Below are 24,400 nucleotides of genomic sequence, written 5' to 3'. Positions count from 1 at the left end.
ACGGCCGCGCGGCGTGTAGCGCTTCGTGCCTGGGAAGAACGACTCGAACGCCGGATCTGGCTCGTCAGGACCCTCGTAGACTGCGAGGGAGGAGGAGCGTGAGCAGGATACCGGACGCGAGGCGCCAAACTGCCCGGCAGAGGGGAACAGGGACGAGGAGAGAGAGGGGGGACGCACTGATCCTGCGTCACGTGCGTCGAAAGGCCGAGTCAGCGACGTGCTCTACGGCGAGTCGACGCTCAGATGCGAGCGAGAAGAAAGCGTGACGCACTGCTCGTTCCAGCAAGGCACGCACAGGCGGGCCCGGATGTGATAGTCGACCTTGCGAGCGTTCGACTTGCCGCAGATCTGCGTACCGCTCGAGCAGATTCAGTCGACGTCCGTCGAGAGTGATAGAGCGCGCGCGTGAGACGCACTCGGCAGTGTCGCCCGACGACGAGCGACGCCAACTCGACGGGACGCAAGGCGGCGTCGAGCTCGGGAAGCGCTTCCCCTTCGACAGCGACGAGCCACAGGACGGCGCACGCCGGCGACAGCACGTAGGCACGCAGTGCACGCGAGACGAGCGTCACCGACAATAGCGAGGCGAGGTCGAGTCGGGAAAGGATCTGTTTGCGAAGGCGCCGACGGCGCACGGGCCGCGGCTCGAGAGGGTCAGCCGGACCTTTTTCGATTGTGCGACGCTCTGCTTCTGCGAGAGAAGCTCGGTCGCGTGCGCACGCCTCGAGAGCGACGCCAGGCACGCAGTCGTTGATTCGACGAGGCGGTCGAAGGGACGATGACGACTCGAGTAAAAAGGCGCAGCTCACGAGGTGGAGGAGCTCGAGTGGGAGCTGCTGCAGGCGGTCGGGCCCAGGAGGACGACGCTGCCACTTGCGAGGTGCTTTGTCCATGTCGTGCGCACGCGGGCCGGCCGAGCGGAGCGGCGCTGCGGCGGGGGAGAGTGAGGACGAGCGGACGAGCCTCGGCTTCAATTCTCGTGGACGGCTCACCCACCGGCCGGGCGCGAGCCACGACGGATCGCCAGCTCGTCGCGCTTCGCGTTTGTCCCTCACCGAGTCTCGTCAACGAAGTGCCTCGCCCTGCAAGCGGCTCGAGATGAGCAGCGGACCGAGCGCTCAAAAGTGGGAGACGCCTCCTCGCCGGCAAAAGAGGAAGCTTGCCCGAAGCAAAGCACGGAGCTGGTCGACCTGTCCTCCCTCTCTACCTCGCTCGTGCTTTGCTTCGTCTCGCCGACGTCCTGCACCCGCGACGCCAGCAGCTGCGACGAGCGCGCCCGCGCCGCACGGCCCGCTCGACCCGTCGCCCCGGTCCAATCGAGCTTTCCAAACGGCCTCGATCCCCGCCTCGGCGTCGAGCCCACTTGTCCGAGTCGTGTGCCCCGCGCCTTTCTGCTCCTCCCCCCGTCCGCCTCACCTCGGTCGCTCCGCCCGTCCTCCACGGGCGCCCCGCGTGCTCTCCTCCCTGCTCCCCTCCTCCTCACTCGACGCCCGCCGCCCGTCCACCTCGCACCACCGCGACCAAGCCCAGAGGTGCGCTCGCTTGCTGCCCTCGCGTCGATTGTCCGCGGCCTCTGACAATTTGCTCGCCTCCCCCCCGCGCTCCGCGCACCCTTTCCACCGGCCTCCCCCCTCCTCCACGCAGCCTCGCACCGTTCGACACGAGCACACCAAGGCCGCCTGCACCCGTTGAGCACCACCACGAGCAGCCACGACCTCGTGCCGGACCGCCATGTTCATCTCGTCGAGCGACCTCGCCCTGTCGCTGCCGTACGCGCTCGCCGGCTCGCCCGCTGCTACTAGCGGCTTGGCGTTTGGCTCGACCTCGTCGACCTCGTCGTCGTCCTGCTCGAGCGGCACCACGACCCAGAGCGCGTCGCCGACCCTGTACGACCTCCCGACGCCGCCAAGCGCCCCCATCTCGACGCCTTCGCCCCTCGCCTCGTCGTCCCTCGCCCTCCCGTTCACCTCTGCGCCGTCGCCCATGCACCCGCTCGACGCGTTCGAGACGAGCCTGTCGTCGTTGCCCGACTGGAGCGCGACGATCGACCCGTCGCTCCTTTTTGGCCTCGAGGCGTCGTCGACCAAGGCGCGGCCCAGAGCGGCTCAGCCGCCGGTCGCGTCGTCCTCGTCCTCGTCCATGTCGGCCCCGGGACGCACCTTCTTCCCGCCCGGGTCGCCGATTCACGCCGAGCGCGAGCAGGACCGCAACGTCCCGCTCTTCGGCGAGTCGACGACGCACGAGCAGCGCATGGAGCAAGTCGCCGCCCTCTCGTCGCTCATCATCAACGGCTCGGCGGCCGCAAGGTCGTCGTCGTATGGGCCCGTCAAGCGCACGCGCTCGACCAAGGTTAAGGACGTGCGCAGCAGGAGCTTGAGCCAGGGCCGTCCCTCGTCGTCGACGACGAGCAAAGCCGCCGCCGCCGCTCCTCGAGGCGCCGGCCGTCGCGCGAGCGACGACGCGCACATGCTCGTCGAGCCGTCGCAGTCGACGACGCCGTCGCAACCGTCGATGCGCAGCACGAGCCCGGGCCACTCGCCGACGCGCAGCTGGCTCGACGCCCTGCGCGAGGCCGAGGCCAAGGCCAAGCTCAAGCGGCTGCAGCATGCTGTAGCAGCTGGCTCGGCGACGGGCACCACGAGCGGCGCGCCGAGGGGCCGGCTCGCGCTCATGCACGGGCAGCTGCTCGCGCAGAGCATGGAGGCCGAGGCGCAGGGCGTCCCGGCGTCGGCGCTCCCTCCTCCGACCGGCGGCGGCCTCACGGTCTTCCCGTGGGGCCGTGCTTGAGCACGCTCCCTTCCCTCTCTTCGTCGTCCGGTCTCTCTCCCCCCTTCCCTTCTCTCGTCCTCCCGGTCCTCCTCGTCGTTCCTTTCCTCCCCCCTTTGGTCCCCTGCGCAGTGCGCGTTTCTCGCAGTCTCTCTCTCGACCTGTTGTCCCCTAGACCCTCTGCAGTACACCCCCGAGTCAGTGCAACAAGCCGTGCAGCCCTCCTCTCGTCGAGCGTTCGGACCTCCTCGCGACGAAAGCGCGCGAGCCGTACTTGCGCCTCTGCGCTGCTTCTGAATCGGCCCAGATTGGCTCAGTCTCAGGACAAGCTGACAAGCACCGCCTCGCTGGCTCCCCCGCCCGTCCGACTGCAACATCGAGACGGCTCTCGTCCGGTGCCAGCCTCGCTCTCCCTGCTCTCTATCATCCGGACCCGCAGTGCGGCAGCAATGTGTGAAGAGGTCTGCACCAGCGTCGTGCGTCCCCCCTCGCCCTGTCTCCCCTCTCTGCCCGCGAGCTGACCACCTTCGTCCTCCCCTCCCCGCCCTCCTCGTCCCCTCTCCTGTCACCGCACGGCCAGCTCTGGAGCATCTTCCCTACGTGTGCGTCTGAGCTCTCGCTCGCCATCGCGCGGCGCACTTTCGAGCCCTGTCGCCTCGCCCGCTGACCCTACCCCCCCCCCCTTTCCCCGCTCCCCGCAGGTCGAGGCGACCGCAACTGCGGCAGCTGCAACCCGCCCTGCTGCCGCAAGATCTGCACCTGCGGCTTTGACGAGGACGACCAGCGCTACCTCGACCAGCAGGAGGGCGGCGCGGCGCCGCCTGTCGGCGAGGCGAAGACGGGCGCGGCGGGTGCCGGCGGGGCGACGCAGCCGGCGTACGAGGGCAGCAGGATGACGGTGCCGGGTGCACAGTGAGGGCGACGCGGCAAGCGGGGCGGTCGTGCGCGGCAAGGGCGCGCCGCTCGGGCCCATTTTCGGTGCGTCGCTTGATCCTCTCGCAGTCCTTCGCGCCGGAGCGTCTTGTCCTGCCAGGCCTCCCTGACTCGTCCACGTTCGCGCAGTACCTTTCGTCGGCCGCACAGTCCATCTACATGTTGTAATCCGTCGAGCAGCCGTGGCGCCGCTTCCCTTTCCGCGAGTCGACGATGCCGCTCGATCTCGCCGTCGACGGGCGAGACGGCGTCTACGCGCCTGCTGCGCCTTTCTCAGCTCTGCTGCAGCGTCGTACGCGCGGTCGTCGAGCGCGCGCGACAGCTGCGACGGCGCTCGTCTCGTTGCTCGGCCTCGCTGCGTGCGCTCGGCTCGCTCGAGCCTGCGCAACCTGCGCTCCCGTCGTGGGCCTTCTTTCGCCTCCTCGAGCGTGCTCTCGGCTTTTTCTGCCGCTGCTCAAGGATGAGCGACTGGCGAGGGGGCCCGAGCGGGAGCTGTGCGCGCTGTGGAAGGCTTCTCGAGCGAGGCGAGAGAGGACGGAAAGCGACAGCAAGCGGCCGTCCCTTCTCGACGCGAGCGCTCTACTACCGAAAGAGAGCGACATGTCTTCGCCGGGTCAACAACTGGCGGCGAGACGAGGCCAGTCGCACCTTCGGCGCAAGGTCCGCGGAGGAGAAGGAGCGAGAGTCGCCCACAGAGAGCTCGACGTCGCACCTCGCTCGCAATCCCGCACAACGATCAAGATGCAGCGCGCCACTCGCACCCTCAGCACCGCCCTCCCGACCCTGCGCACCCGCACCCGCACCGTCGCCTCGTCCCCCGCCCTCCTCTCCTCGATCCTCGCCGCGCCGCAGCGCTCCTTCACCGCCGCACCGGCACGACGGGACGCGAGCCCGAGCGCACCTGAACCGGCACACGAGGCGGCACCACCGAAGCTGGCGTACTTTGTGCCCCGGACAGCTCACGGCGAGCTCGTGAGCCCTCCTCTCCTTCATCTCATCTCTCGACTCTCGTCCTCGCCCTCGAGCTGACAGAGGTCAACTGTGCGCACAGCCCGTCTACACCGACTACAAGAACGGCGGCTCGCGCGTGCTCACCATCGTGCGCAAGGCGCAGGGCAACGTCGAGGTGCGCCCGCTTCTCTCTCCTGCAGCTCGACCCGGGGCCGACAGCTCACACTCTCGCCTCGTTCCCCCCGCGCAGGCTCTCCGCTCCGACCTCGCCGAGTACCTCACGGCGCCGTCGCTCACCAAGCCGGCGCAGGGGCAGGTCGTGTTTGTCGGCGACTGGGTCAGGGAGACCAAGGAGTGGCTCGCCGCGCGGGGGTTCTAGCGGCGTCGAGCTCTTCCCGAGGCATGTAACGCAGAGAGCCCCTTTGTATTCGAGTGCATGACCGCGCCCGAGAGCTGTGCGGCAGAAGGAGAGCGCAGGACGAGCAAGCGACTCTCGCGTTCTCCGCCTCGGCGCAGGATCGTGCGAGCGCTACCTCGAAGGGCCCGCCTGAACGGGCCCCGACAACGAGCAGACTTCTCGATGGATCGAGTGGGAAGCTGCGCGACCACGAAAAGAGGGCGCTTGGCCAGCGCTGTAGAGCTCACGAGCCTCCCGTGCTGCTCTTCCTCTCGCGCCGGCAGCCTCTCTCGCTTTCCCTCTCGAGACGATCTCGCAACAGAGAGAGAGAGAGAGAGAGAGAGAGAGAGAGAGAGAGAGAGAGAGAGAGAGAGAGAGAGAGAGAAAAAAGGAGCTGCGTTGCTGCTGGACGACGAGCGCGCTTCGAGAGGGAGAAAAAATGAGAGGGAGGGAGGACTAGCACAGACAGGGATGTCGAGGACGAGAGAGGGCGAGAGAGAGGGAGAGAGGGAGGGGCGTATAGAACAATGGATGATGGGGTGGGTTGTGAACGAGAGAGGGCGAGGGTGGTGGGGGGAACAGGGTGCGAAAAGCGAAGGGGGCGAGGGAGAGAGAAGGCGGGACGCGCGAGGCGGCCGTGCGCGAGATTAAGTGCGGGTATGCGGCACGGCCGAGGCGCGTCGAGAGGGGCTAAGGGAGGTGCGGGAGCCTAAGCTGAGGGGAGGGGAGGGAAAGTCGTGCGCGCGCTCAGTACGTCGTCGAGCCGGCGCCGATCGTGTAGTTCTGCAGACGCACGAGGCGGGTCAGTCGTCGTCGTCCACGAGAGAGAGAGAGAGAGAGAGAGAGAGAGAGAGAGAGAGAAAAGAGAGAGCGCGAGACGCACGTCCCACTCGTCCTCGGTCACCATCTGCCACGCGGCGTAGATCAAGCCGATCGTGACTGTCTCGAGGAGGGTGCCGATCCACGAGCCGTCAATCTTGGCGTTGGTGCCGGTGCAGATGCGGTGGCTGAGCGCGAGCTGCGCCGCCTGGCCGAGCGCGAACGCGAACGCGGCCGCGAGGAGGGTGACTGCGCGAGGGAGGCGACGAGGTCAGTCTCCTGGGAGGGGGTCCGAGCGGAAGGGAGGAGGCGAGACAGGGCGACGCACAGAGCGGCTTCTTCTCCTTGAGGACGCGAACGACGACGCCCGACTGGATGAGGAAGTAGATGAGGGCGGCGGCGCCGGGGAAGACGATCGTGAGCGAGAAGAGCCACGCCGAGTAGAGGTTCTCGGCCGGCGACGACTGGAAGTAGTCGGTGATAGTGAGGCCGATGTCGGCCCCGATGTAGCCCGAGCCGACGGTGAGGACGGTGCCGATGGCGAACATGGGCTGCGGGCGCGAGGAAGGGAAGCTCGAGTCAGTCGGGGCGGCTCGGGGAAGAAGATGAGGGAGAAGGGGACGCACGATGAGCGACAGGAGGGTGCCGTCCTCGACAATCTGGAGCGACAGGAACGAGCACCACAGGAGGACCCAGAAGAGGCCGACGAGGAGGCCGACGTGCACCGCCGTGACCCTGTTTGCGCGCGCCGAAGAGCAGGGTCAGTTTCGGGCCCTTCTCGCGGCGGGATGGGGGGACCGAGGGAGGGAGCGAGAGACGCACCAGGTCAACGCGAGGCTGCCTGCCCTCAAGAGGGCCGAGTTGTCGGCGAGCTGGGCGCCCTGGACGAGCGCGTACATGACGAAGAGGACCGTGTACTCGACGCGGCCGACGGCGGCCGTGCGGCGGAGGGCGGCTGCTGCGAGGCCGAGACCGACGAGGACGGCGAGACCGCAGCTGTGTGAGGCATCGAGTGTCAGTTCGTCTGGCAAGACGCGGGTCGCGAGCAGGCGGGGCAACGACGCTCGACGAGGCGCGACGACGTCCCGCCCTCGCTACGGTCGGCAGCATTCAGAACGAGGCGACGCACAGGATGAGGTTGGCGATGTTGCCGAGGTAGCCATCCTGGCCGCCGACAAAGCTCGCGCGCGGGATGTAGCACTCTGCGTTGACGCCGACGCCATAGTTGCGCAGGGCCGTCTCGAAGTCGGGGCTGGCGGCGTCGGGGAGGCCGAGGAGCTGGGTCGCCGGTGCGGCGAGGTTCTTGGGGTGCTTGAGGAGCTGGCGGAAGAAGAGGTTGCACGACGGCATCGAGGGGATGAGTCGGCAGACCTGCAAGGACGAGGACGAGGGGGTCAGTCGGCGGTTCCTCGTGCCCCGGCAGCTCAGTCCTGCTCGCCAGTGCGTGCGATGCACTGCGACACGCTGTAGAGAGTCTGGCGCGCCCCCCTCGACCCAGTTGTTGGCCGCTCGGCGCTCGATCAAACACCCGACCCCAGATGGACTCGCATCCAGCTCGACCGCGCCCTGTCGCCCAGCGCACGCCAGAAGAGAGAGGGAGAGGGGTCTCACGTCGTCATAGCGACCATAGCCTTCGAGGATGGCCATGCTGGAGGTCGGGGCGGGTGTCGAGGTGCGAGAGAGAGACGAGGCGGCGAGGTCGAGCGACGCGAGGCGGTGGACGGGCGCGGGGGCGAGGGCTCGAGCGGGCTGTGGGCGGACTGGCTGGGTGGCTGAGTGGCGGTGGTGGTGGTGGTGCGCTGCTCGGTACAAGACGAGAGGCCGAACTGGGGAGGGGAGCGAGAGAGAAGCGGGAAGGTGAGCGACTCTGGTCCTCCTCGTCCAACTGATCGACCAAACCCCGCTCGCATCGGCTCCGTCTCGAGCAGGACGGTCTCTGCGACTCACAGGTGCTCGTGCGACTGGACTGTAGACCAAGGCGAGCGATGCAGCCAACAGACGACTCGACGTCGATCCCTCGAGAGCAAAGCGTCATGCGCATCGCTTGCCTGTTTCAGCTCCCCTCTCGTTGCTCTCTGCCCGCAGCTCCCTCCGTTGCCTCGCCCGGCTCGCCGCAAAGAGCCAAGACACGCACTGCACTGCATCGAGAACCTGGGGCCTCTGGCCGGCTCGCTCACTCACGACCGTCCTCCCTCGCCCTGGCTCTGCTCGCCGCCCTCGCCGCCCCTCCCCGACCCGCACGCGCCGTGCGACGCCGTGTCGGCACCTGCACCCGCCGGCGACAGCGCGGCAGGAGGCGGCACGCGCACCTCGAGGTTCTGCGGGCGAGAGCGAGGAGGAGGAGGGAAGGGGAAAGAGGGGTCCGAGCAACGGCGTCAGTCTTCGTCGCTGTCGAGGAGAGAGAGAGAGAGGTGGGGCGCACCTGCACAAGGTCGAGCCACACGTCCTCGAAGCCCGGGAACCGCGACGGCGAGCGCAAGTACTCGAACACCTTGCGCATCTGCGGGCCGGCGCGCACCTCGTTCTGCGAGTCGGGGCAGCGAGTCAGCTCTCTGCGTCCACGAGAGACAGAGAGGGAGAAAGAGAGAGAGAGAGAGAGGCAGGACGCACCCACTTCTCGAGGAGAAAGTTGACCTCGACGCGCCGGATCTCGTCGAACCGGCTCGAAAACGACCCAAACACCTCGTACACGATCTGCGGGCGCGCTCGCAGTGAGTCAGGGTCGCCTCGCACAGTCAAAACAAAGAGAGAGAGAGGGACGCACGTTCTGCGCCGTCAAGCTCGACACGACGTGGTCGTACGCCCGCTCCTTGAGCTCGACGAGGCCCATCTTGTCCGCGAGGCGGTAGATGGCCTTTGCGCTTGCGGGCCCGACCTGCGCGCTCTTGACGCTGCCGGCGCCGCCGGCGTGCCCGTCGACGGCGAGCGACGGCGAGGGCGAGGGCGCCTGCGCGGCAAGGAAGGCGCGCCGAGAGGCGTAAGGGAAGGGGAGGCCCGACGACGAGGCGTGGTCCTTGGCGATGTAGTAGGTCGAAGCGAGGGGCGAGAACGAGATCGAGTCGGTGTACAGGAAGTGGAGCAGGGCGCGGAAGGTCGAGTACCTGCCGGCGACGAGGTCAGTGCGCGCGCTCGCTTGAGATCAAGTGAGAGGAGGACGCACGCCGCGTCCGTCACGACGACCTCAAACCTTGGCCTGTCGTCCCCCCTCGCGCCCCTCGTCGACTGCCTCGCCGCCTTCCTCGGCTCGACCCGCATCGCCCGCGCCGGGCTCGCCGGCGCGCTCGTCGGCGCGTCGACAAACCGGCTCGTGCCCCCTCGCGGCGTCGACGGCCGGTCATGCGGCTCCTCGTCTTCCTCCTCGTCGTCGTCGTCCTCCTCCCCATCGTCCTCGTCGCCATCGCCACGCGCTGCACCCGGGTCCTGCGCCGACGAGGTGCCGTCCCCGCTCGCGGCCGGCGGCGGCGGCGAGCGCTCGTCGTCCGACGGCTCCTCCATCGACGACGTGCGGGAGCGACGTGGCGCCTCGGGCCGACGAGGTGATGCGGCGGGATGCGCGTTGACGAGGGGTGCGGGTGCGGCTGAGGAGGAGGCGGCCGCGAGTTGGGCCGGAGGTGGCCGGGGCGGGGTCGACAGGGCGACGGTCGCGCCCAGCGAGCGAGCTGCGGGGCTGCTGCCCTCGTGCGTGCTCGCGGCACGATCGTCGTCCAGGCTCGGGTCGTCCTCGTCGCTCTCGTCGATGCCCGAGTCGTCGTCCTCGTCGCAGCCGTCGTCCGACTCGTCAAGGTCGTCCTCGTCGCTCTCGCTCGGCGCGTCGAGGAGCCTGTCGGAAGAGCGTAGAGGGTGAGGCGCCGTACTGGTGGTGGTCGGGGTCGGGCGCGAGTCGCGGCGCGAGGTCGACGGGCGGGTCAGGGTCGCCTCGGAAAAGGCCGACGAGAACACTGCGCGCAGAACAGGACGCCTCGTCAGGACACGGCGCTTCGAGCGAGAAGATGAAAGAGCAGGACGCACTCGTGTCGAAGTACTCGCTCCTGCCGGCGAGGACCTTCTTGGCCGCGTACAGCCGCTTCTCCCTCCTCCTCGGGCCCGACCCGCCGTCGAGCCGGTCTGGCCGGATGCGGAAGACGACGTCCGAGTAGTCCGGGTCGTCGAACAGCGAGGCGTAGGCGTGGATGAGCGTCTTGGGGACAAGGAGGTGCGGGAGCGGAGGGTTCGAGGGGAGGGTCGGGGCGGACACGATCGTGCACACGATCAACAAGGCATCCTGCGAGGGGCACGAGGATGTCAGTGCGAGGTAAAGAGGACGAGGGACGAAGCGACGCACTGCTGCACGCGTGTTGGGGTTGTTGTAGAACGCCTGGGAGGGAAAGGACGCCGTCAGGACCGGGCGGGCGCACGCAGTAAAAGGGGGACAAGGACGCACCGCGTTACGAGTCAGGTAGCTCGCATAGCCCCAGTTGCGCTCGCGGTACCAGAACGTGTGCGGCTTCTCCGACTCGAGCTGCTTGAACGTGACCCGGCGGTCGACCGAGCGGACCTGCGCGACGCACAGACCCTGTCAGCGCCGCGCCCGGTCGAGAGCGAGGGAGAGAAACGAGGACGCACCTCAAACGTGAAGAGATACTTGCCGTCCCGTCGCCACGGCACGCGCTCCTTCTCCTTGCCGCCCGGGTGCGCGTGAGCGCCGTCGTTGGCCGACAGCGACGGCTGCTCGGCTAGCGCGCGCTCCTTCTCGGCGACGGTCGGCTCGCACGACAGGTAGATCGACAGGTACTGGTCGTTGCCCGAGTTCTGTTCGAGGGCAAGCATGTCAGTCTCTGGCGGCGGGGGGGTTCGGCAGGTGGAAGAGGAGGAGGAGAGAACGGACCGGGTACAGGAAGATCTGCCAGCGCGACTGGTCGAACAGGGCCGACTTGATGCACTTGCTCTTGGTGTCGCCCTTGGTCTGGTCGAAGAGCTGGCGCAGGTTGCTGACCTTCCACTCGAGCTGGACCTGCAAGACGAGGGCTCTCAGCGCGGGTGCTCCTGTCCCCGAGGGGCTGCTCAATCCGGGTGCGTGTAGAAGACGAGTGTACGCTGCGGTCACGCAAGCTGGGCTAGTCTGCAGGAGGCGCGAGAGGTGAGCGAGGGCTCGGTGAACGGCGGGAGGGACGAACGGGGAGGGACGCACCTCACACGTGCGCAGCCAGCCCTCTGCAGCAGCTGCCCGCCCTTCCAAGCCCTGCTCGAGCGGGACGGGACTGCGCCCACCACTGCACGAGCGCGTGGGCGACCGTGGTGGTCGTGTGGGGCGGGAAGGGGGGGGGGTTCTCGAGGCGAGGGCGACGCACAGAGCGGGTCTCGAGGAATTCCGAGGTGTCGAGTGATGGTGCTGCTACTGCTCTTGCGGCGCTGGCAGCCGAGGCCATGGCGACGGCTGTGGGTGAGAGCGAAGGGACGGCCGTCACCGAGCGAGTCGTTCGAGGCGGCTCGCTCTGCGAGCGCCCTCTCTGCAAGAAGGACAGACGACAGAGTATTACAGAGTGCAGAGTAGCAACAGAGGGGGCGCGACAAGTGAAAACAGACGAGGGCGAGGGTACAGTCGACGCCGACATGCTCGAGGCGCGCCCTCCTCGCACCTCCTCTGGCGCAACGTCAGGCAAACGAGGCCATCGAGAGCTCCAGCGAGATCACCAGAGCCAGCCCTTCTTCTTGGCCGGCGCCTGCTCCTCGCCCGAAGCCGCCTCGCCCGCGGCGACCTCCTCCTTGGCCTCCTCGACCGCCTTGTCGACCTGCGCCTCGGCCGCCTCCTTGTCCTCGACGCCGACAGCCGCTCCCTCCCCGCTTGACCCCGCCGCCGACTCAGCCGCCGCACCCGTCGGCGCCTTCTGCGTCACCTTCTCGGCCTCCTCGTAGCTCTCGACGACTCTCGCCTCGCTCATGACGCGGTGCTCGTCCTCGGTGAGGGGCGCCTCGTCCGTGTCGAGCGGCTGTGCGCTGATCGAGGTCGAGTGGAGGAGGACGAATGGGTAGAAGACGAGGATCTGGCGAGGGACAGGGTCGGGGTGGAAGAAGGTCGGGGCGGCCGTGCGCGTCTCGAGCTCGGGCTGTGGAGGAGGTCCAGGACGGTCAGTCACGGACGCCGAACAAAATAGAGACGAGTGGAAGAAAGAGAGAGGGACGCACGCCGCCGGCGATGCGCAGGACCGGGTTGTCCGCGGTGCGGTACTCGTTGAACTTGGTCTTGAACGACAAGCGCTTGAACGCCTTGGCGAGAGCCTGCGCGCGAGGAACAAGGTGATCAGGCAATGCGTTCGAGGAGCGAGAGAGAGAGCGGGCGAGGGCGCACCTTGTCCGTCGCGGCGTGGCCCGTCTCGCACTTGAGCACCTTCTCGAGGTCGTGCCCGGTGACGTCGACCTCCTCGAGCTTCTTCTCCTTCTTGACGCGCCGCACCTTGGCCGCCTCCGACTCGCCCTCGATGAGGTGCGGACCCTCGCCCGCCGCTGCCGCGCCGCCCTCGGCCGCGCCCGCTCCGCCGGCCCGAGCGAGGTACCGCACGACGTGCTGCTGGACCTTGTCGGGCGTCAGGCGCTCGCCAACGAGGTCCTTGGCGGCATCGGCGAGCTTGCCCTTGACCTTGCCCGCGCCAGGAACGCGGCTCGCCTTGGCCGCAAAGCCCGCCGCCGCCGCAGCGGTCGCGGCGGCGCTCTCGGCGGCGCCGGCGGCGCCGCTCGCGATGCTGCTCCCGATCGACGTGAGTGACGCGAGGGCGGTGCCGCCGGCCGCGACGGCGACGAACGGGATGGCGAGGAGCGACGTGACGGCGACGGCCGGGCCGGTGACGGCGAGGACGGGCCAGGTCGTCGACCAGGCGTTGTAGGCGGTCGACGGGGCCGTGTAGGGGCGGACCTCGAGGCTGAACCACAGGTTGGCTGCGAGGGGGGACCGAGTCAGTGCCGGTCCACGTCGAGTCGAGGGAGGAGGTCGTGGACGGCGGCGACTCACGGACACGACGCTCGAAAGTGGACTCGGGCGCGAGCACCTCGTAGTAGAGCGGACCGCTGCGGACATCTCGAGTGTCAGTAGAGTGTCGGCGAGGCGCCGAGGCGAGGAGAGCTGGGACGCACACTTGGCAGAGGGCGACGTTGAGCGGGATCTGGGTCTCGTTGGTGACGGACCACGCCTTGGCGAGCCACTGGTCCTTGCTCGACTGCGACATCTGGCCGGCCTTTTGGCTCGCGGTCCGGCTCATCTCGTTGAAGCGCTGCTTGGACGACTTGCCGAAGGTCGACAGCTGGTCCTGGGCAGTCGCGACGGCGGTGGCGGCGGCAGACGAGGACGGCAGCCTCGACGAGACGGCGTTGGGGAGCTTGGCGGCGATGCCGTCGTACGTGGCCGTCCACGCAGGGGTGCTCTGCGCCTGGACGTCGGTGTCGGCGACGGCGGCGTCAGAGATCGCCGGGTCGGCGGTGGGAGGAGGAGGGGTTTGAGCCATGGCGGTCGAGCTGTGAGGGCTAGGGCGGGTCAATCGAGGTGTCACAAGGCCTGTACGAGGGTGTGGGGCGAGGGGACGCACTCGTGCGAGAGGCGTAGAGGGTGGGAGACGTTTCAGCTGATGAAGTCCAGACGGGGAGGAGGACGGCGACGGCGGCCGCGCTCGCTCGTTGCGGGTGGCGAGGGTCGTCTAGGCGGGTGTGTGGAACGCTCTAGCGGGTGTATGCCTCTGCAGGCGAGAGCGAGAGGGTGTGGGTCGGCGAGAGCTGCGCCCTCTCAACCTCGTCACCGCCTCTTTCCTCTCGACCGCTCACAGCTCGAGCAGCTATCAGGGCAGCTTGCAGCTTCACGCCAGTCGCGCTACAGGGCCGCACACGCTGCAGAGCCATGCACCGGTCGTCCCACCGTCCGGCCTTCCACCTTCCTCCCCTACGAGCGGCGATCGTCCTCCGCTCCTCCCGCTGCTGGCGACCTGCGCCGACAAGGTGTCGGGCGAGCCCGCCGACTGGCTCGTGGACTAGCGGAACCTTGCCTCCCCACGCTCCACCCGCCAATGGCGCCGGTCGCACCCAGCGGAGAGTTGCGGGCGGGCGGAGGAAGGCCGGGCCTCGCCTCGCGCGACCACCTTGATCGGGCCGTGCCAGCTCAGCTGGCAGGCGCTCGCCTTGCGGGAACGGTGCGGCGATGGGCTTCCGCGCGCGAGGGAGAATCGCCGGTTGCTCAGCTTCGACCTGTGCCCCCCACCCTTCTCGCCGGCCTCCCCTCGCTCGAACCCAAAATAAGAGCTCCGCAAGGCCCGCTCACCGCGCTCCACCTTCTTCCGCGCAATCACTTCCAGGACGCGAGTCCCACGACGGCCGCCTGTCGGCCGCTGCGCTCGATTGCTCGAGCCCCCCGCGCTCCTGCTCGTTCTGCGCTTGTGGCCCCAGTTCTCCTCTCTCTTTCCCCCACTCTCCCTCGCCCCTCTCTCCCTCTCCCACCACCACCCCCAGCGACAGCCAGCCATGCCTCGCTTCGCAGAGAAGGACGAGACCATCCCGGCGCAGCAGGTCGAGTACGCCGACGCTGAGGCGGGCGCCGGTCACTACGACGGCGCGTCGCTCGCCAACTACACGACGACCAACACCGAGAAGGCGGGCTCGTCCAAGTATGCCGACTCGACCATCGGCCTCGAGCACGTCAAGGCCGCCAAGGTTAGCGAGCGCAAGCTCGTGAGGAAGCTCGGTGCCTCCTCTTCTCCCTCGCGTCCTCTCCCCTTCCCTCGACGCGACACTGACCGTTTCCCTGCCTCACAGACGCCGTCATCCTTCCCCTCGCCGTCCTGCTCTACCTCTCGGCCTACCTCGACCGGTGCGTCCACGTCGTCGACCTTCTCAAACCGCCCTTGGTCCTCGTACTGACCCCTCACTCTCTCTCTCACAGCGGTAACCTGGGCAACAGCAAGATCATGGGTATCGAGGAGAAGGTCCTCAAGGGCGTCGACGTCCGCTACTCAATCGCGCTCTCGTAGGCCCACCTTCCACCTTCTCGATCCTCTGCCTCTACCACCTCGCGCCCCTCCTCCCGAGCCGACATGTCCTTCTACCTCGTACACGTGCTTCCAAGCGTGCACGGCTCCGAAAAGCAGCCAACTGACTCGCTCTGCGCCGCCTCGCAGCTGTTTCTTGTGCGCCCACCTTCCACCTTCTCGATCCTCTTCCTCCTCCCGCCTCGTGCCCCTCCTCCCGAGCCGACACGACCTTCTGCCTCGTGCACGTGTACCGAAGCGTGCACGGCCCCGAGAAGCAGCCGGCTAACTCGCTCTGTGCCGCCACCTCGCAGCATCACCTACATCATCCTCTCCGTCCCCGGCACTCTCCTCGCCAAGCAGTTCCTCCCGTCTACCACCATCGCTTGTGGCGCCCTGATATGGTCGGTCGCTGCTACGTGCCAGGCCGCTGTCACCAACCCGGCTGGCCTTTACGTCTGCCGCCTCTTCGTCGGCGTTGGCGAGGCCTGCTTTGGCCAGGCGATGGCTCTTTACTTCACCATGTGGTGTGCGTCCCTTCCGGCTCTCAGACTCGTACAGGACCTCGTACTGACCGTCCTCGACGACCCGCAGACACGCGCAAGGAGCTCTCGAAGCGCATCGGGCTGTTCATCAGCGCCGGCGCGCTCGCCGGCGCTTTCTCGGGCCTCATCTCGTACGGCGTCGCCAAGATCAAGACGGAGAAGCTCGAGCAGTACACGATCCTGTTCCTCATCGAGGGCCTCCCGTCGTTCATCCTCGCCGTCGTCGTCTACTTCTGCCTCCCGTCCCGCCCGGAGCAGAGCAAGTACCTCAACGAGGAGGAGCGCACGATCGCCTGCACGCGCCTCAACGCCGACCAGCAGGGCGGCGAGGTCCCGGGTATCGACTGGAGGGCCGTCCGTTACACGCTCGTCAACTGGCGCACCTGTGCGTCCTCCTTCCTTCTCTTCCTCGCCTTCCTGCCCTCTTCCTTCTTCTCGAGACTGACCTCCCCTCTCGTCCATTACAGACGTCGTCGCTGTCGCCTACTCGGCCATGAACCTCGGCCTCGGCTCGGTCTCTGGCTTCCTCCCGACCATCGTCAAGGTGCGTCCTCGCTCGACTTTCTCTCTCAGGACCGACGACGGCATCTGACCAACGTTTCTCCTCTCGCAGGGTCTTGGCTACTCGAACGCCGACGCTCAGCTCTACACCGTCCCGCCGTACGCCGTCGCCCTCGTCGTCAGTGAGCCCGACCCTCCCTCCTCGTACTCGGCGCACGGACCCTCCCTGACGCCCTGCCCTCGCAGTGCTCATGTTCTGCACCTACTCGGACCGTTATCAGACGCGCGGCATCCCCGTCATGTGCGTGTTCGCGATCGGCATCGTCGGCTGGTCGCTCCTGCTCGCCGTCGACCCGGTCAAGGCGACCGCCTCGGAGCTCCACGTCCGCTACTTTGCCGTCTTCTGCGTCGTCTCGGCCGCCTACTCGGCCATCCCTCTCAGTGCGTCTCGCCGTCCTCAACCTCGTGATCGTCGTCCTTCTGTCTGCGTCCGTCGCTGACCTCGTTCGCCTCCTCCCCTCGCAGTCATGTCGTGGCAGGCGGGCAACTCGGCGTGCGAGACTCAGAAGGCCGTCTCGCTCGGCATGCTCAACTCGGTCGGCCAGTGCCTCTCGATCCTCGCGTCGTTCCTCTTCCCCAAGTCCAAGGGTCCGCGCTACATCAAGGGCGCCTCGCTCAACATCGCCTTCCAGGCGCTCGGCCTCTTCATCGCCCTCGGCATGACCCTGTACTACCGCGCCGAGAACAAGCGCCGCGACCGCGTCGAGGGCGGCCGCCTCCCCAAGGGCATGAAGCCCGAGAACATGATGGTCGACTACGACCTCGCGGTCGGCTTCCGCTACACTCCCTAAGTGGCCGACCGTCGCGCAGGTCGCCTTGGTCGTCCCGGCGTCGTCTCGGTCGGTTCGGCGTCTCCTCGAGGGTCTTCCTCAGCAGGAGCGACGTCGCTGTACCCGTGGTCGTCGTCGGTTCATGTCGAGGAGGGTTCGTCGGGCTCTGTGGGTCTTGGTTGTTGCGGCACGGTCCGCCTTTCGTCTGTGTATGCCCCTTGTGTTGAATCAAAGTCCTCTCTCTCTCACTTTGTGCGGCGCCGAGAGCGGAGCGCGAGCGAGAGCGAAACGAGCCAGCTCTCGAGGTGTGAGAGCGGCTGGCTCACGGCAGACTTGCTGCCTTCTTGCTCGGCTCCAGGCTAGCTACAGCGAGCCAGAGTCCATCGGTGCTGCGCACATGGCCCACGATGCGGGTGCGGTCGCGCTGGACGCCGCCTCCTCTCACGATCTTCATCAGCTCCTCGTGGTTCTCGTCCTCCTCTTCCCTCACTGCATCGCTGCTCGAACCCGAGTCGTCACAGCTACCGCACAAGCCCATCTGACACCGCCCCGCACCTACACACACGGCCTCGCCCGCCCACTAGTCGACCTCGCCCCCCACCTTCCCCTCCGCTCAACCTCGCACCCACCAGCACTCGCCACCGAGCACTTGCAGCCCTGTTCTCCGTCTTCAGCAACCCCCAGACCCGGCACCAGCACCCCATGGCCGACCCTCGCATCCCCGACAGCTCCATCCCGAGCGCCGTCTCGTCGCCGGCGTCATCGCTCGTCGACCAGGCCCCCAATGCGACGTACCACATCGTCGAGCGCGTCAAGGGCGACCAGCAGGTGCGTCACTGCACTCACTGTACCTCGAGCGCCCAAACCTGACCTTGCCGAGCCACCTCCCGCAGGTCGAGCTGTGCCGGGTGGGCGGCGACGGCGCACGAGGGAGGGAGTGCGTGCAGATCGCAGAGGACGTTACCAAGGTGCGCCCGTACAGCTCTCTCACACTCTGGAGGCGAGCGTAGGCTGACAAGCTTGCCTCCCGTCCGATCCCTCCCCTCTCGCCTCCTCGACCACCTCTCTCCCCCACTCTCCCTGCGTCTACTCCACATGCTACCAAAATCACTCGTTACTGCGCACGGCCACTCGACAGGTCTTTGCCTTCATGCAGAAGCAGGGCTTCTTCTGCCAGCTCCCCTTTGACCCGACCCACACCGAGATTGGTCCGTCTCCTTCTCTCTTTCCCCTCCTCTCTCCCCGACGCCTCGTGCTCACGTCTCTCTCGCGCTCGCAGAGTGCATCCGCATCAACAAGATCATCGCCCGGCAGTCCTAGATGCGCGACGGCGTGCGCAGGAGAACGAGCTCGAGACGACGTCGACGAGTCGAAAGAGGACGGCGCTCTCGCCGGCAAGAGCGCCTTGTACACTACTGCAACTCTGCACCCTGTTCCTCTCTCATCTTGTGCGCGCGCTGTCGTCGCGTGGGCGACTCGAGAAGCGCAGAGAGAGCTCGCTCGAGACGAACGAGCGACGAACCTGGTCAAGCACCAAGCGCGACGAGATCTTCGTCGTCGCGGCAGGCTCTCGCTCTCGCTCTCGCTCGACGTGCGCATCGATGAGTTCGACTGCTTTGCGTCGCATTCCACGCTCGCCTCGCTCTCAGACCTCCATGTCGTACGCGAGCACGTCTGTGAGAGCAAGCCGGGTCAGGTTCTGGGCGCTCGTCGCACGAGAAAGAGAGAGGCTGGACGGCTCACCGGCGACGTAAGGTTTGAAGAGCGTCTTGAAGTCCTCGTGCACCTCGTGGGCGATGTAAGTCGAAAGCGCCTCCTCCGACTCCATCTCCGAGTAGAGCACTGCACGGCGCAAGAGTGTCAGCTTGCGGCTCGGTGCTGCCCCTCGGCCGTCTCTCAGGGCAAGGGATGGAGGTCGTGGAGCCGACGAGGCAGTCGAAGAGGGAGGTGGAGCCGAGGAGGACGCCAAAGAGGAGGAGGGACGAAGAGAGGGAGGGGGAAAGGCGGGACTCACTCGCCTGCCAGCCCTGGCTGCGGGCCTTGGTGCTCTCGAGAGGCTTGTTGAGCTCGACACGCTTCAAGCCGGGGATCTTGCCGACCATCTTGAGGCCCTCGGGTCGCAGAGTGCCCTCGATGAAGTCGGCCGGGAGCTGGTCGTTGAACTTGAGGAGCACGACGTGGATGATGGCGGGCATGGTCGTGGTCGGTGCTGAAGAGTGTACTGCTGCTGCTGAAGAGGTGGAAGCTGGGCTCAGGTGCGAGAGAGCGCGAGTAGACGAGGAGAGGCCGGCAGGTGGGGACCGGCGAGCGGTTACCGCGGAGGAGCACGGCTGAATACAATCCCTTTGTATTGCGCAGCGCGCTATTCGAAAGCTAATCGCGCTAGCGCCTCCCCGAGCGGACCGAAGCTTCTCGGTCACACGGGCTCATCTCTCTTTCCTTCCTCCTCTTCCATCAACCCTCGCCCGTCTCTCAAGGTGTGTCCACACATCCTTCGAGTCCCTACCTGCGTCGTGCGAGTGTGCACGCCCTGACCAACGCCGTCCTCATCGCTCTGCAGAGTCTCGAAACCTTCGAGCCCCACTTGCCCCTCCGACCTCATCATGTGCGTCGCGCAGCCCACGCCCAGTCCTGCAGGCCGCTCGCTGACCCTCGTTGTACCCCATGCTACAGGACCCGCTCGCAGCACAAGACCAAGGAGGCGATGCACAACGTCACGTCCAAGTGTGCGTCCTCCTTCCTCCCTCCCTTCTCGCTCGCCCGCCTCGCCCTTTTGCCTGGGTCTCTCGACTCGCTGACATCACGCCATATGCAACAGACGCTGGCTCGAAGAAGAATGGCCACGGTACGGCCAACTGGGGCAGCGAGAACGAGGTGCGTCGCCGTCCCGCCCTCGTTCTCAAGTTCCCGTTCCATGCGCCTGACTCGCGCTCTCCTCGGCCCGTGCAGGACATCCTCGAGGGTATCTTTCTTTCTTCGCGTCGTTCGAGCGCCTCAGGGACGCATCCTGACCCTCGCACACGCAGGCATCGCCCTCGCCCGCTCGAACGACTTCGTCTCGCACTCGCCCGCCGAGATGGGTGCTCACAAGGTGCGTCCCACGTTCTCTGTGCACAAGGAGACGAGTCTGACCCCTGTTCCTGCGACACAGCTGTCGATGTCGCCGCCGACGTCGCCCTCGCTCGCGACGGTCGCCGACAAGGAGCTCAAGCCCACCGACGATTCGTCTGCCGCCTAAGCCTCTCTCAACTCGCGCGAGAGCCTCAACGTCCATTTGTACAGCCCCTCCTGACGCCTCGAATGCAGTGAATTTCGTCCTTCGTGCGGGCGAGCGGTTTGAGAAGGTCGACGACGTTCGCGCTCGACTCTCGCTTCAGCTTCTCGCTTCAGCGCACGTGCTGCAGATCTGCCGCGCTGAAGCGGCGGACAGGGGACGGACCGGCGCCGGCGCCTTGACGGACAGGAGACATCCGCGGACCTCCCGGCGCCGCCGAAGCTCGTCCGCCGCTCTCGGCTCCCGGCTCAGCCTCGCTCGGTGGCTTTGCTTCTGCCTTCAGCGCTGCACATGCCCACCATTCTGCTTCGACGCATGCTGGAGGGCCGCACGGTGACGCAGGACGCCGGCGAGCGCATTCAGGACTGGGTCGCGAGGTGCGTGCGCCCGAGGGCTTCTCCTCCTCTCTCGAGCCGGTACTGACACCTCAGCTCCTGCAGTCGCTCGCCCGACTCCGTCTTCGCCATCACCGTCACCTCGTGCTTCGTCGCCTTCCTCGTCGTCGCCTCGGCCGTCTCGTCCACGGTCCTGCGCTGCCGGTCCTCGCTCGTCCCTCACGACCGCTGGCATCGCCTGCCCGACGGCTCCACTTATCGCGAGCGCGACGACGCCTACACCGGACCCGTCGGCACTCTCGTCCGCGAGGGCCTCGCCGGCGGCGGCGGCGCAGGGCCGGGTACGCGCCGGCGAGGACGGGCCAGGCGCCGACCGACATGCGGCAGGACGCACACGCCATGAGCGGCCGGTACGGCGCCTACGACCCGCCCATGGCGAGCCAGATGGGTTTCCCGGGCCCGCTCGCTCAAGTCGAGATGTTCCCGCCGGCGCAGGCGAGCGTTCGCCCGCAGAGCGTCGGGACGGTCGAGAGCCGGTGGAGCGACCTGACCAAGGTCGGCGACGAGCAGCTCAAGCCCCAGGACAAGCCTGTGCGTCTCTATTCGACCTTCCCTCGACGATGCGCGAGGTCTGACTCTCTCATTCGAGCCCGCAGACGTCGCTCTTCCTGCCAAGCCAGCCGCCGCCTCCCGCACCCGTCTCGCCTCAGCCGTCGGCTGCCTCTATCCCTGTCCCGTTCGCCGCACCGACGAGCGTCCCGATCAAGCACCTCTCGGCGCCGTCGATCAGCAACTCGCTCGCGACCGCCGTCGACCTGCCGCTGCCCGGCTCGCCTCGCACGAGCCCCGCCCCGCCGACGAGCGGCGAATCGGCCTTCTCCACGCCCAAGGCCGCCGCGACGCCTCCCGCGTCATCGCCTCGTGCTCCCGTCGTCGCCGGTCGCCCGACGCACACGCGCGGCGCGTCGAGCGGCGGGTTCAAGCCGCTCGCGCTCTCGTCGAGCGCGCGCTCGCTCAGCAGCAGCAGCGTCCTGTCGGGTCCCGAGCCGCCCAAGGTCGAGCTCAAGAGGACGTGGTCGTTCGGGACGTGGATCCCGCAGCTCAAGGAGGGCAGCGCCGGTACGAGGAAGGAGGACGGCGGGGACGAGGAGGAGCGAGCCGGGTTGGTCGGCCGCAGCTGAGCGCGTTCGAGTTGGGCCTTCCCGTCGTAGATGCCCTGCCATCGAGCTCTCGTTCTGCATGCGCGCGCGTCTGGCAGAGAGGCTACAGCTTGCGTTCGTGGTCGTCGGCGAGGTTCGCCGTGAAAAGGCGACTGTCTGCCCTCGCTCGCCCGCTCGTGCGAGCTCCTCCGCCCGGCGCATGAAGCTACTGTCCGTCGAGCCAGCTACAGAGCGCGGCCACTCAGAGTTGAGGCGGTGCACGCTCCGCGCGAGACGGCCAAGTCGCCACCGGCCTCGCTGTCTCCTCCCTCACCCAGCTCCGCACGCCCAGCTGCGTGGCAGATCTCGCACGACCGAGCAGCTACACCATGCCGCCGCCGACACCGCAGCTGCGCCAACGACTGCCCCTCGCCCTCTTCCTCCTCGTCTCGCTCGCCCTCCTCGCGTCCACGCTCTTCGCCTCGAGCGCCGAGTACTCGCAGTACGCCGCACTCGACCACGACGACCACCACGAGTCGACTGGCCTGCGCGTGCAGCCCATTGGCAGCTTCGCCGAGGACATCTCGCCCTCGCCCCTGTCGCACGACGACTCGGCGGGGAAGCGCCTTCGAGTCGGCCTCGCCGGCGCAGGCGGCTCCAAGGGCAAGCAGGTCGTTGGCCTCGCAGCAGCCTCGGCCGCCGACGACCTGTCGTTCACCGTCCAGCGCCGCGACGACTCGGCGCCTCACCCGGCGTGGGCTTACGTCCGCAACAAGCTCGACTCGGCAGCATCTTCGCTCGGCGACCTCATCCTCGGCGTGTTCGGCTTCGACGAGGACGACTGGTTCGGCATGGGCGAGTTCGAGGGCGACCCGAGCGAGACGGGCATCGACGGCGGTGGACTCGCGAGCTGGAGCGAGAGCAGCGTCTACGTCGAGGTGCGTCTTCTTTGCCTCCCCTACACGACCAGAACGCCCACTGACACTGCCTTTGCAGCGCACCAACTCGTTGCACCCGTCGCGCCCGTCGTCATTCGGCCCTCACCTCCTCACCGAGCCTCTCCGCGGCCTCCTCTTTCCTGTCGAATCGGTCCTCCCGACCGACGAGTTCGGCTGCAAGGCGCACCCGGTCATCCCGGCGCCCGTCCACGAGCCGTCGACGCCCTGGGTCGCGCTCGTTCAGCGTGGCCACTGCCCGTTCTCGCAAAAGGTCCGCTTTGCGCAGCAGAACGGCGCCATGGCGGTCGTGTTTGGCGACGAGAGCGAGGAGCAGGGCGGGATTAGCGGCGGACACGGCCTGTTGACGCCCTGGAGCCCTGGTGCGTCACGCCCTCTCGTTCCCTCTTCTTCTCAACCGCGACTGACAGCCCTCGTCGCGCCTGCAGAAGATTCGTCCGACATCACGATCCCGTCGACGTTCGTCTCGCGTGCCTCGTACCTGTCGCTGTTGCGCACGTGGCAGGACGAGCAGGACCTCGTCAAGCGTGTCGACGCGCCCGTCGTCGAGCGCTCCCGTCATCGCGACGAGCCAGAGCTCGTCGGCCTCGAGGTTGTCCTGAGTAAAGACGAGGTGTTTGCCTGGTGCGTCCGCCTGTCGCCTTGCCCTACTCGAGTCGAACCTGACTGACCTCTCCTGCCCGCACAGGCCTCTCCTCGACCTCCTCTTCATGCTCCTCTTCCTCCCCTCCCTCCTCACCCTCGTCACCGTCTTTATCCAGCGCATTCGCGTCGCGAGAGCGAGCAAGGCCGAGCGTGCGCCCAAGGACGCCGTCGCCCGCTTGCCCGTCTTTCGGTGGGGCGAGGCCGAGAAGCCCGACACGCCCGCGACGGCCGGCGGCGCGCCGCCGGCGACGACGTTGCGCAACCTCGATCAGGACGAGGAGCGCGAGGTCGGCATCGCGTACGTGCCCGTCTCGTCGGCCGACGAGGACCCGACCGAGGAGACGGCGCTCCTCGCCCACGATGCGGACGAGCGCGCCCATGCGCCCTCGCTCTTCCAGCGCCTCGCCTCGCGCCTCCCGACCTCCTTCACCCGTCACCTCCCGTCGCGCCTGCGCCCTGCCCCGCCGCCGATGCCCCACCGCGCTCGTGCGCGCGCCACTCGCCGGTACCCGTCCCTCACGGAATGCCCCTTCTGCCTGTCCGACTTCGAGGCCGGCGACCTCGTCATGGAGCTCCCGTGCTCGCACGTTTTCCACGCCGAGGAGATCGAGACGTGGCTCCAGGGCCAGAAGGGGATCTGCCCGATCTGCCGCATGAGCGTCCTCGCGCCGCCGCAGGAGGACGCCGTCGTCGGCAGCGCCGTCGCCGCGGCTGCGGCTGCGGCCGAGCACGAGGGGCAGGTCCCTGTCGACGCCGTCGCGCTGCCGGTCAGCGCCACTGCCGTCCTCGTCGAGCCGTCGCGCGCGCCGGCGGGCACGACCGACTCGACGACCGGCGCGTCGCCCGTCGCGAGCTCGAGCTCCGTCCCGCTCGAGGGTGGGCTCGCGCGCTCGTCTGCCGCCACTGGCTCGACAGCCGACTGAGCGCGACGGCGGCGCTCGTGCGCTCCCTTCCTCGCGTCCCCCCTCGTCGTCGTTCCGCCTTTCTCTTTCTGTCGTTGTAGCCAGCTCCCCTCCCCTCGTCCTTCCTTCCCGCCTCCTTTGTCAGTACCCCCTTCTGTGCCTAGTCAAGGTGCCTCGCTGTAACGACTCGCGCTCTCTCTTCACGTCGTGCACAGGCTCACGTGCGGTCTCTCGAGAGAAGCGGCCTCGCAGCCTTGTAAAAGCTAGCGCGCTCTCGGCAGTTGCTCTACCGCTTCGTGCGCGCTCTCAGTCCGCGCTTGCGCAGCCAGAGCAAGGCAGAGTGTCGCGTTCGAGGCGGCGACGACCCGGCTCCACCTCGACTCGTCCACACCGCTCCCGGCTGAGCTCCTTCCTGCGCAAGATGAGCAG

At 67.6% G+C, this 24,400-nt stretch overlaps 11 protein-coding genes across 11 annotated transcripts; 6 read left to right on the top strand and 5 right to left on the bottom strand.

Moving 5' to 3' along the window:
- Nucleotides 1-805: 805 nt before the first annotated feature.
- On the bottom strand, nucleotides 806-2,985 carry RHOBADRAFT_49337 (uncharacterized protein; the record flags this gene model as incomplete). Its single annotated transcript, XM_018415238.1, has 4 exons — nucleotides 2,242-2,985; nucleotides 1,671-2,067; nucleotides 1,112-1,240; nucleotides 806-928 (listed from the first exon to the last, which is right to left on the bottom strand). The coding sequence occupies exons 1-4, from the start codon at nucleotides 2,697-2,699 to the stop codon at nucleotides 806-808; spliced, it is 1,107 nt and encodes a 368-aa protein (XP_018272810.1). The 5' UTR covers nucleotides 2,700-2,985.
- Nucleotides 2,986-4,440: 1,455 nt separating this feature from the next.
- On the top strand, nucleotides 4,441-5,029 carry RHOBADRAFT_41969 (uncharacterized protein; the record flags this gene model as incomplete). The annotated part of the gene is made up of 3 exons (XM_018413987.1): nucleotides 4,441-4,671; nucleotides 4,751-4,825; nucleotides 4,901-5,029. 3 exons carry the CDS (start codon nucleotides 4,441-4,443, stop codon nucleotides 5,027-5,029), a joined length of 435 nt encoding a protein of 144 aa, XP_018272809.1.
- Nucleotides 5,030-5,424: 395 nt separating this feature from the next.
- RHOBADRAFT_51755 (uncharacterized protein) lies at nucleotides 5,425-7,216 on the bottom strand (the record flags this gene model as incomplete). The annotated part of the gene is made up of 6 exons (XM_018415999.1): nucleotides 5,425-5,830; nucleotides 5,931-6,115; nucleotides 6,195-6,417; nucleotides 6,493-6,601; nucleotides 6,689-6,862; nucleotides 6,996-7,216. 6 exons carry the CDS (start codon nucleotides 7,214-7,216, stop codon nucleotides 5,795-5,797), a joined length of 948 nt encoding a protein of 315 aa, XP_018272808.1. The 3' UTR covers nucleotides 5,425-5,794.
- Nucleotides 7,217-8,043: 827 nt separating this feature from the next.
- On the bottom strand, nucleotides 8,044-11,274 carry RHOBADRAFT_51754 (uncharacterized protein; the record flags this gene model as incomplete). The annotated part of the gene is made up of 11 exons (XM_018415998.1): nucleotides 8,044-8,184; nucleotides 8,289-8,390; nucleotides 8,477-8,560; nucleotides 8,631-8,967; nucleotides 9,027-9,804; nucleotides 9,875-10,127; nucleotides 10,188-10,220; nucleotides 10,287-10,400; nucleotides 10,469-10,654; nucleotides 10,731-10,856; nucleotides 11,194-11,274. 11 exons carry the CDS (start codon nucleotides 11,269-11,271, stop codon nucleotides 8,044-8,046), a joined length of 2,232 nt encoding a protein of 743 aa, XP_018272807.1.
- Nucleotides 11,275-11,359: 85 nt separating this feature from the next.
- Nucleotides 11,360-13,338, bottom strand: RHOBADRAFT_51753 (uncharacterized protein; the record flags this gene model as incomplete). Its single annotated transcript, XM_018415997.1, has 5 exons — nucleotides 11,360-11,949; nucleotides 12,029-12,121; nucleotides 12,192-12,775; nucleotides 12,849-12,904; nucleotides 12,971-13,338. 5 exons carry the CDS (start codon nucleotides 13,336-13,338, stop codon nucleotides 11,533-11,535), a joined length of 1,518 nt encoding a protein of 505 aa, XP_018272806.1. The 3' UTR covers nucleotides 11,360-11,532.
- A 978-nt stretch (nucleotides 13,339-14,316) lies between these two features.
- Nucleotides 14,317-16,968, top strand: RHOBADRAFT_24572 (uncharacterized protein). The gene is made up of 10 exons (XM_018412643.1): nucleotides 14,317-14,561; nucleotides 14,633-14,687; nucleotides 14,760-14,843; nucleotides 14,995-15,003; nucleotides 15,159-15,373; nucleotides 15,439-15,774; nucleotides 15,857-15,933; nucleotides 16,003-16,072; nucleotides 16,137-16,331; nucleotides 16,416-16,968. Exons 1-10 carry the CDS (start codon nucleotides 14,342-14,344, stop codon nucleotides 16,739-16,741), a joined length of 1,587 nt encoding a protein of 528 aa, XP_018272805.1. The 5' UTR covers nucleotides 14,317-14,341; the 3' UTR covers nucleotides 16,742-16,968.
- Nucleotides 16,969-17,422: 454 nt separating this feature from the next.
- RHOBADRAFT_41963 (uncharacterized protein) lies at nucleotides 17,423-18,040 on the top strand (the record flags this gene model as incomplete). The annotated part of the gene is made up of 4 exons (XM_018413986.1): nucleotides 17,423-17,548; nucleotides 17,614-17,688; nucleotides 17,859-17,928; nucleotides 18,000-18,040. The coding sequence occupies 4 exons, from the start codon at nucleotides 17,423-17,425 to the stop codon at nucleotides 18,038-18,040; spliced, it is 312 nt and encodes a 103-aa protein (XP_018272804.1).
- Nucleotides 18,041-18,323: 283 nt separating this feature from the next.
- Nucleotides 18,324-18,982, bottom strand: RHOBADRAFT_64589 (uncharacterized protein). Its single transcript, XM_018418519.1, has 3 exons — nucleotides 18,735-18,982; nucleotides 18,464-18,562; nucleotides 18,324-18,394 (listed from the first exon to the last, which is right to left on the bottom strand). The coding sequence occupies exons 1-3, from the start codon at nucleotides 18,913-18,915 to the stop codon at nucleotides 18,366-18,368; spliced, it is 309 nt and encodes a 102-aa protein (XP_018272803.1). The 5' UTR covers nucleotides 18,916-18,982; the 3' UTR covers nucleotides 18,324-18,365.
- A 188-nt stretch (nucleotides 18,983-19,170) lies between these two features.
- RHOBADRAFT_66075 (uncharacterized protein) lies at nucleotides 19,171-20,057 on the top strand (the record flags this gene model as incomplete). Its single annotated transcript, XM_018418861.1, has 7 exons — nucleotides 19,171-19,197; nucleotides 19,281-19,325; nucleotides 19,394-19,446; nucleotides 19,539-19,594; nucleotides 19,670-19,682; nucleotides 19,747-19,811; nucleotides 19,872-20,057. Coding segments are annotated over exons 4-7 (300 nt in total), but the record flags the coding sequence as incomplete, so codon positions are not given.
- Nucleotides 20,058-20,309: 252 nt separating this feature from the next.
- RHOBADRAFT_41960 (uncharacterized protein) lies at nucleotides 20,310-21,510 on the top strand (the record flags this gene model as incomplete). The annotated part of the gene is made up of 4 exons (XM_018413985.1): nucleotides 20,310-20,371; nucleotides 20,435-20,630; nucleotides 20,717-20,920; nucleotides 20,986-21,510. The coding sequence occupies 4 exons, from the start codon at nucleotides 20,310-20,312 to the stop codon at nucleotides 21,508-21,510; spliced, it is 987 nt and encodes a 328-aa protein (XP_018272801.1).
- Nucleotides 21,511-21,857: 347 nt separating this feature from the next.
- Nucleotides 21,858-24,173, top strand: RHOBADRAFT_51747 (uncharacterized protein; the record flags this gene model as incomplete). Its single annotated transcript, XM_018415996.1, has 4 exons — nucleotides 21,858-22,406; nucleotides 22,465-22,786; nucleotides 22,853-23,048; nucleotides 23,113-24,173. The coding sequence occupies 4 exons, from the start codon at nucleotides 21,858-21,860 to the stop codon at nucleotides 23,990-23,992; spliced, it is 1,947 nt and encodes a 648-aa protein (XP_018272800.1). The 3' UTR covers nucleotides 23,993-24,173.
- Nucleotides 24,174-24,400: the final 227 nt, after the last annotated feature.

This window comes from Rhodotorula graminis (assembly GCF_001329695.1).
Source record: "Rhodotorula graminis WP1 unplaced genomic scaffold RHOBAscaffold_3, whole genome shotgun sequence".
Taxonomy (NCBI): domain Eukaryota; kingdom Fungi; phylum Basidiomycota; class Microbotryomycetes; order Sporidiobolales; family Sporidiobolaceae; genus Rhodotorula; species Rhodotorula graminis.
Note: the sequence above shows the minus strand (reverse complement) of the source record. Positions and strands in the feature narration are given on the sequence as shown.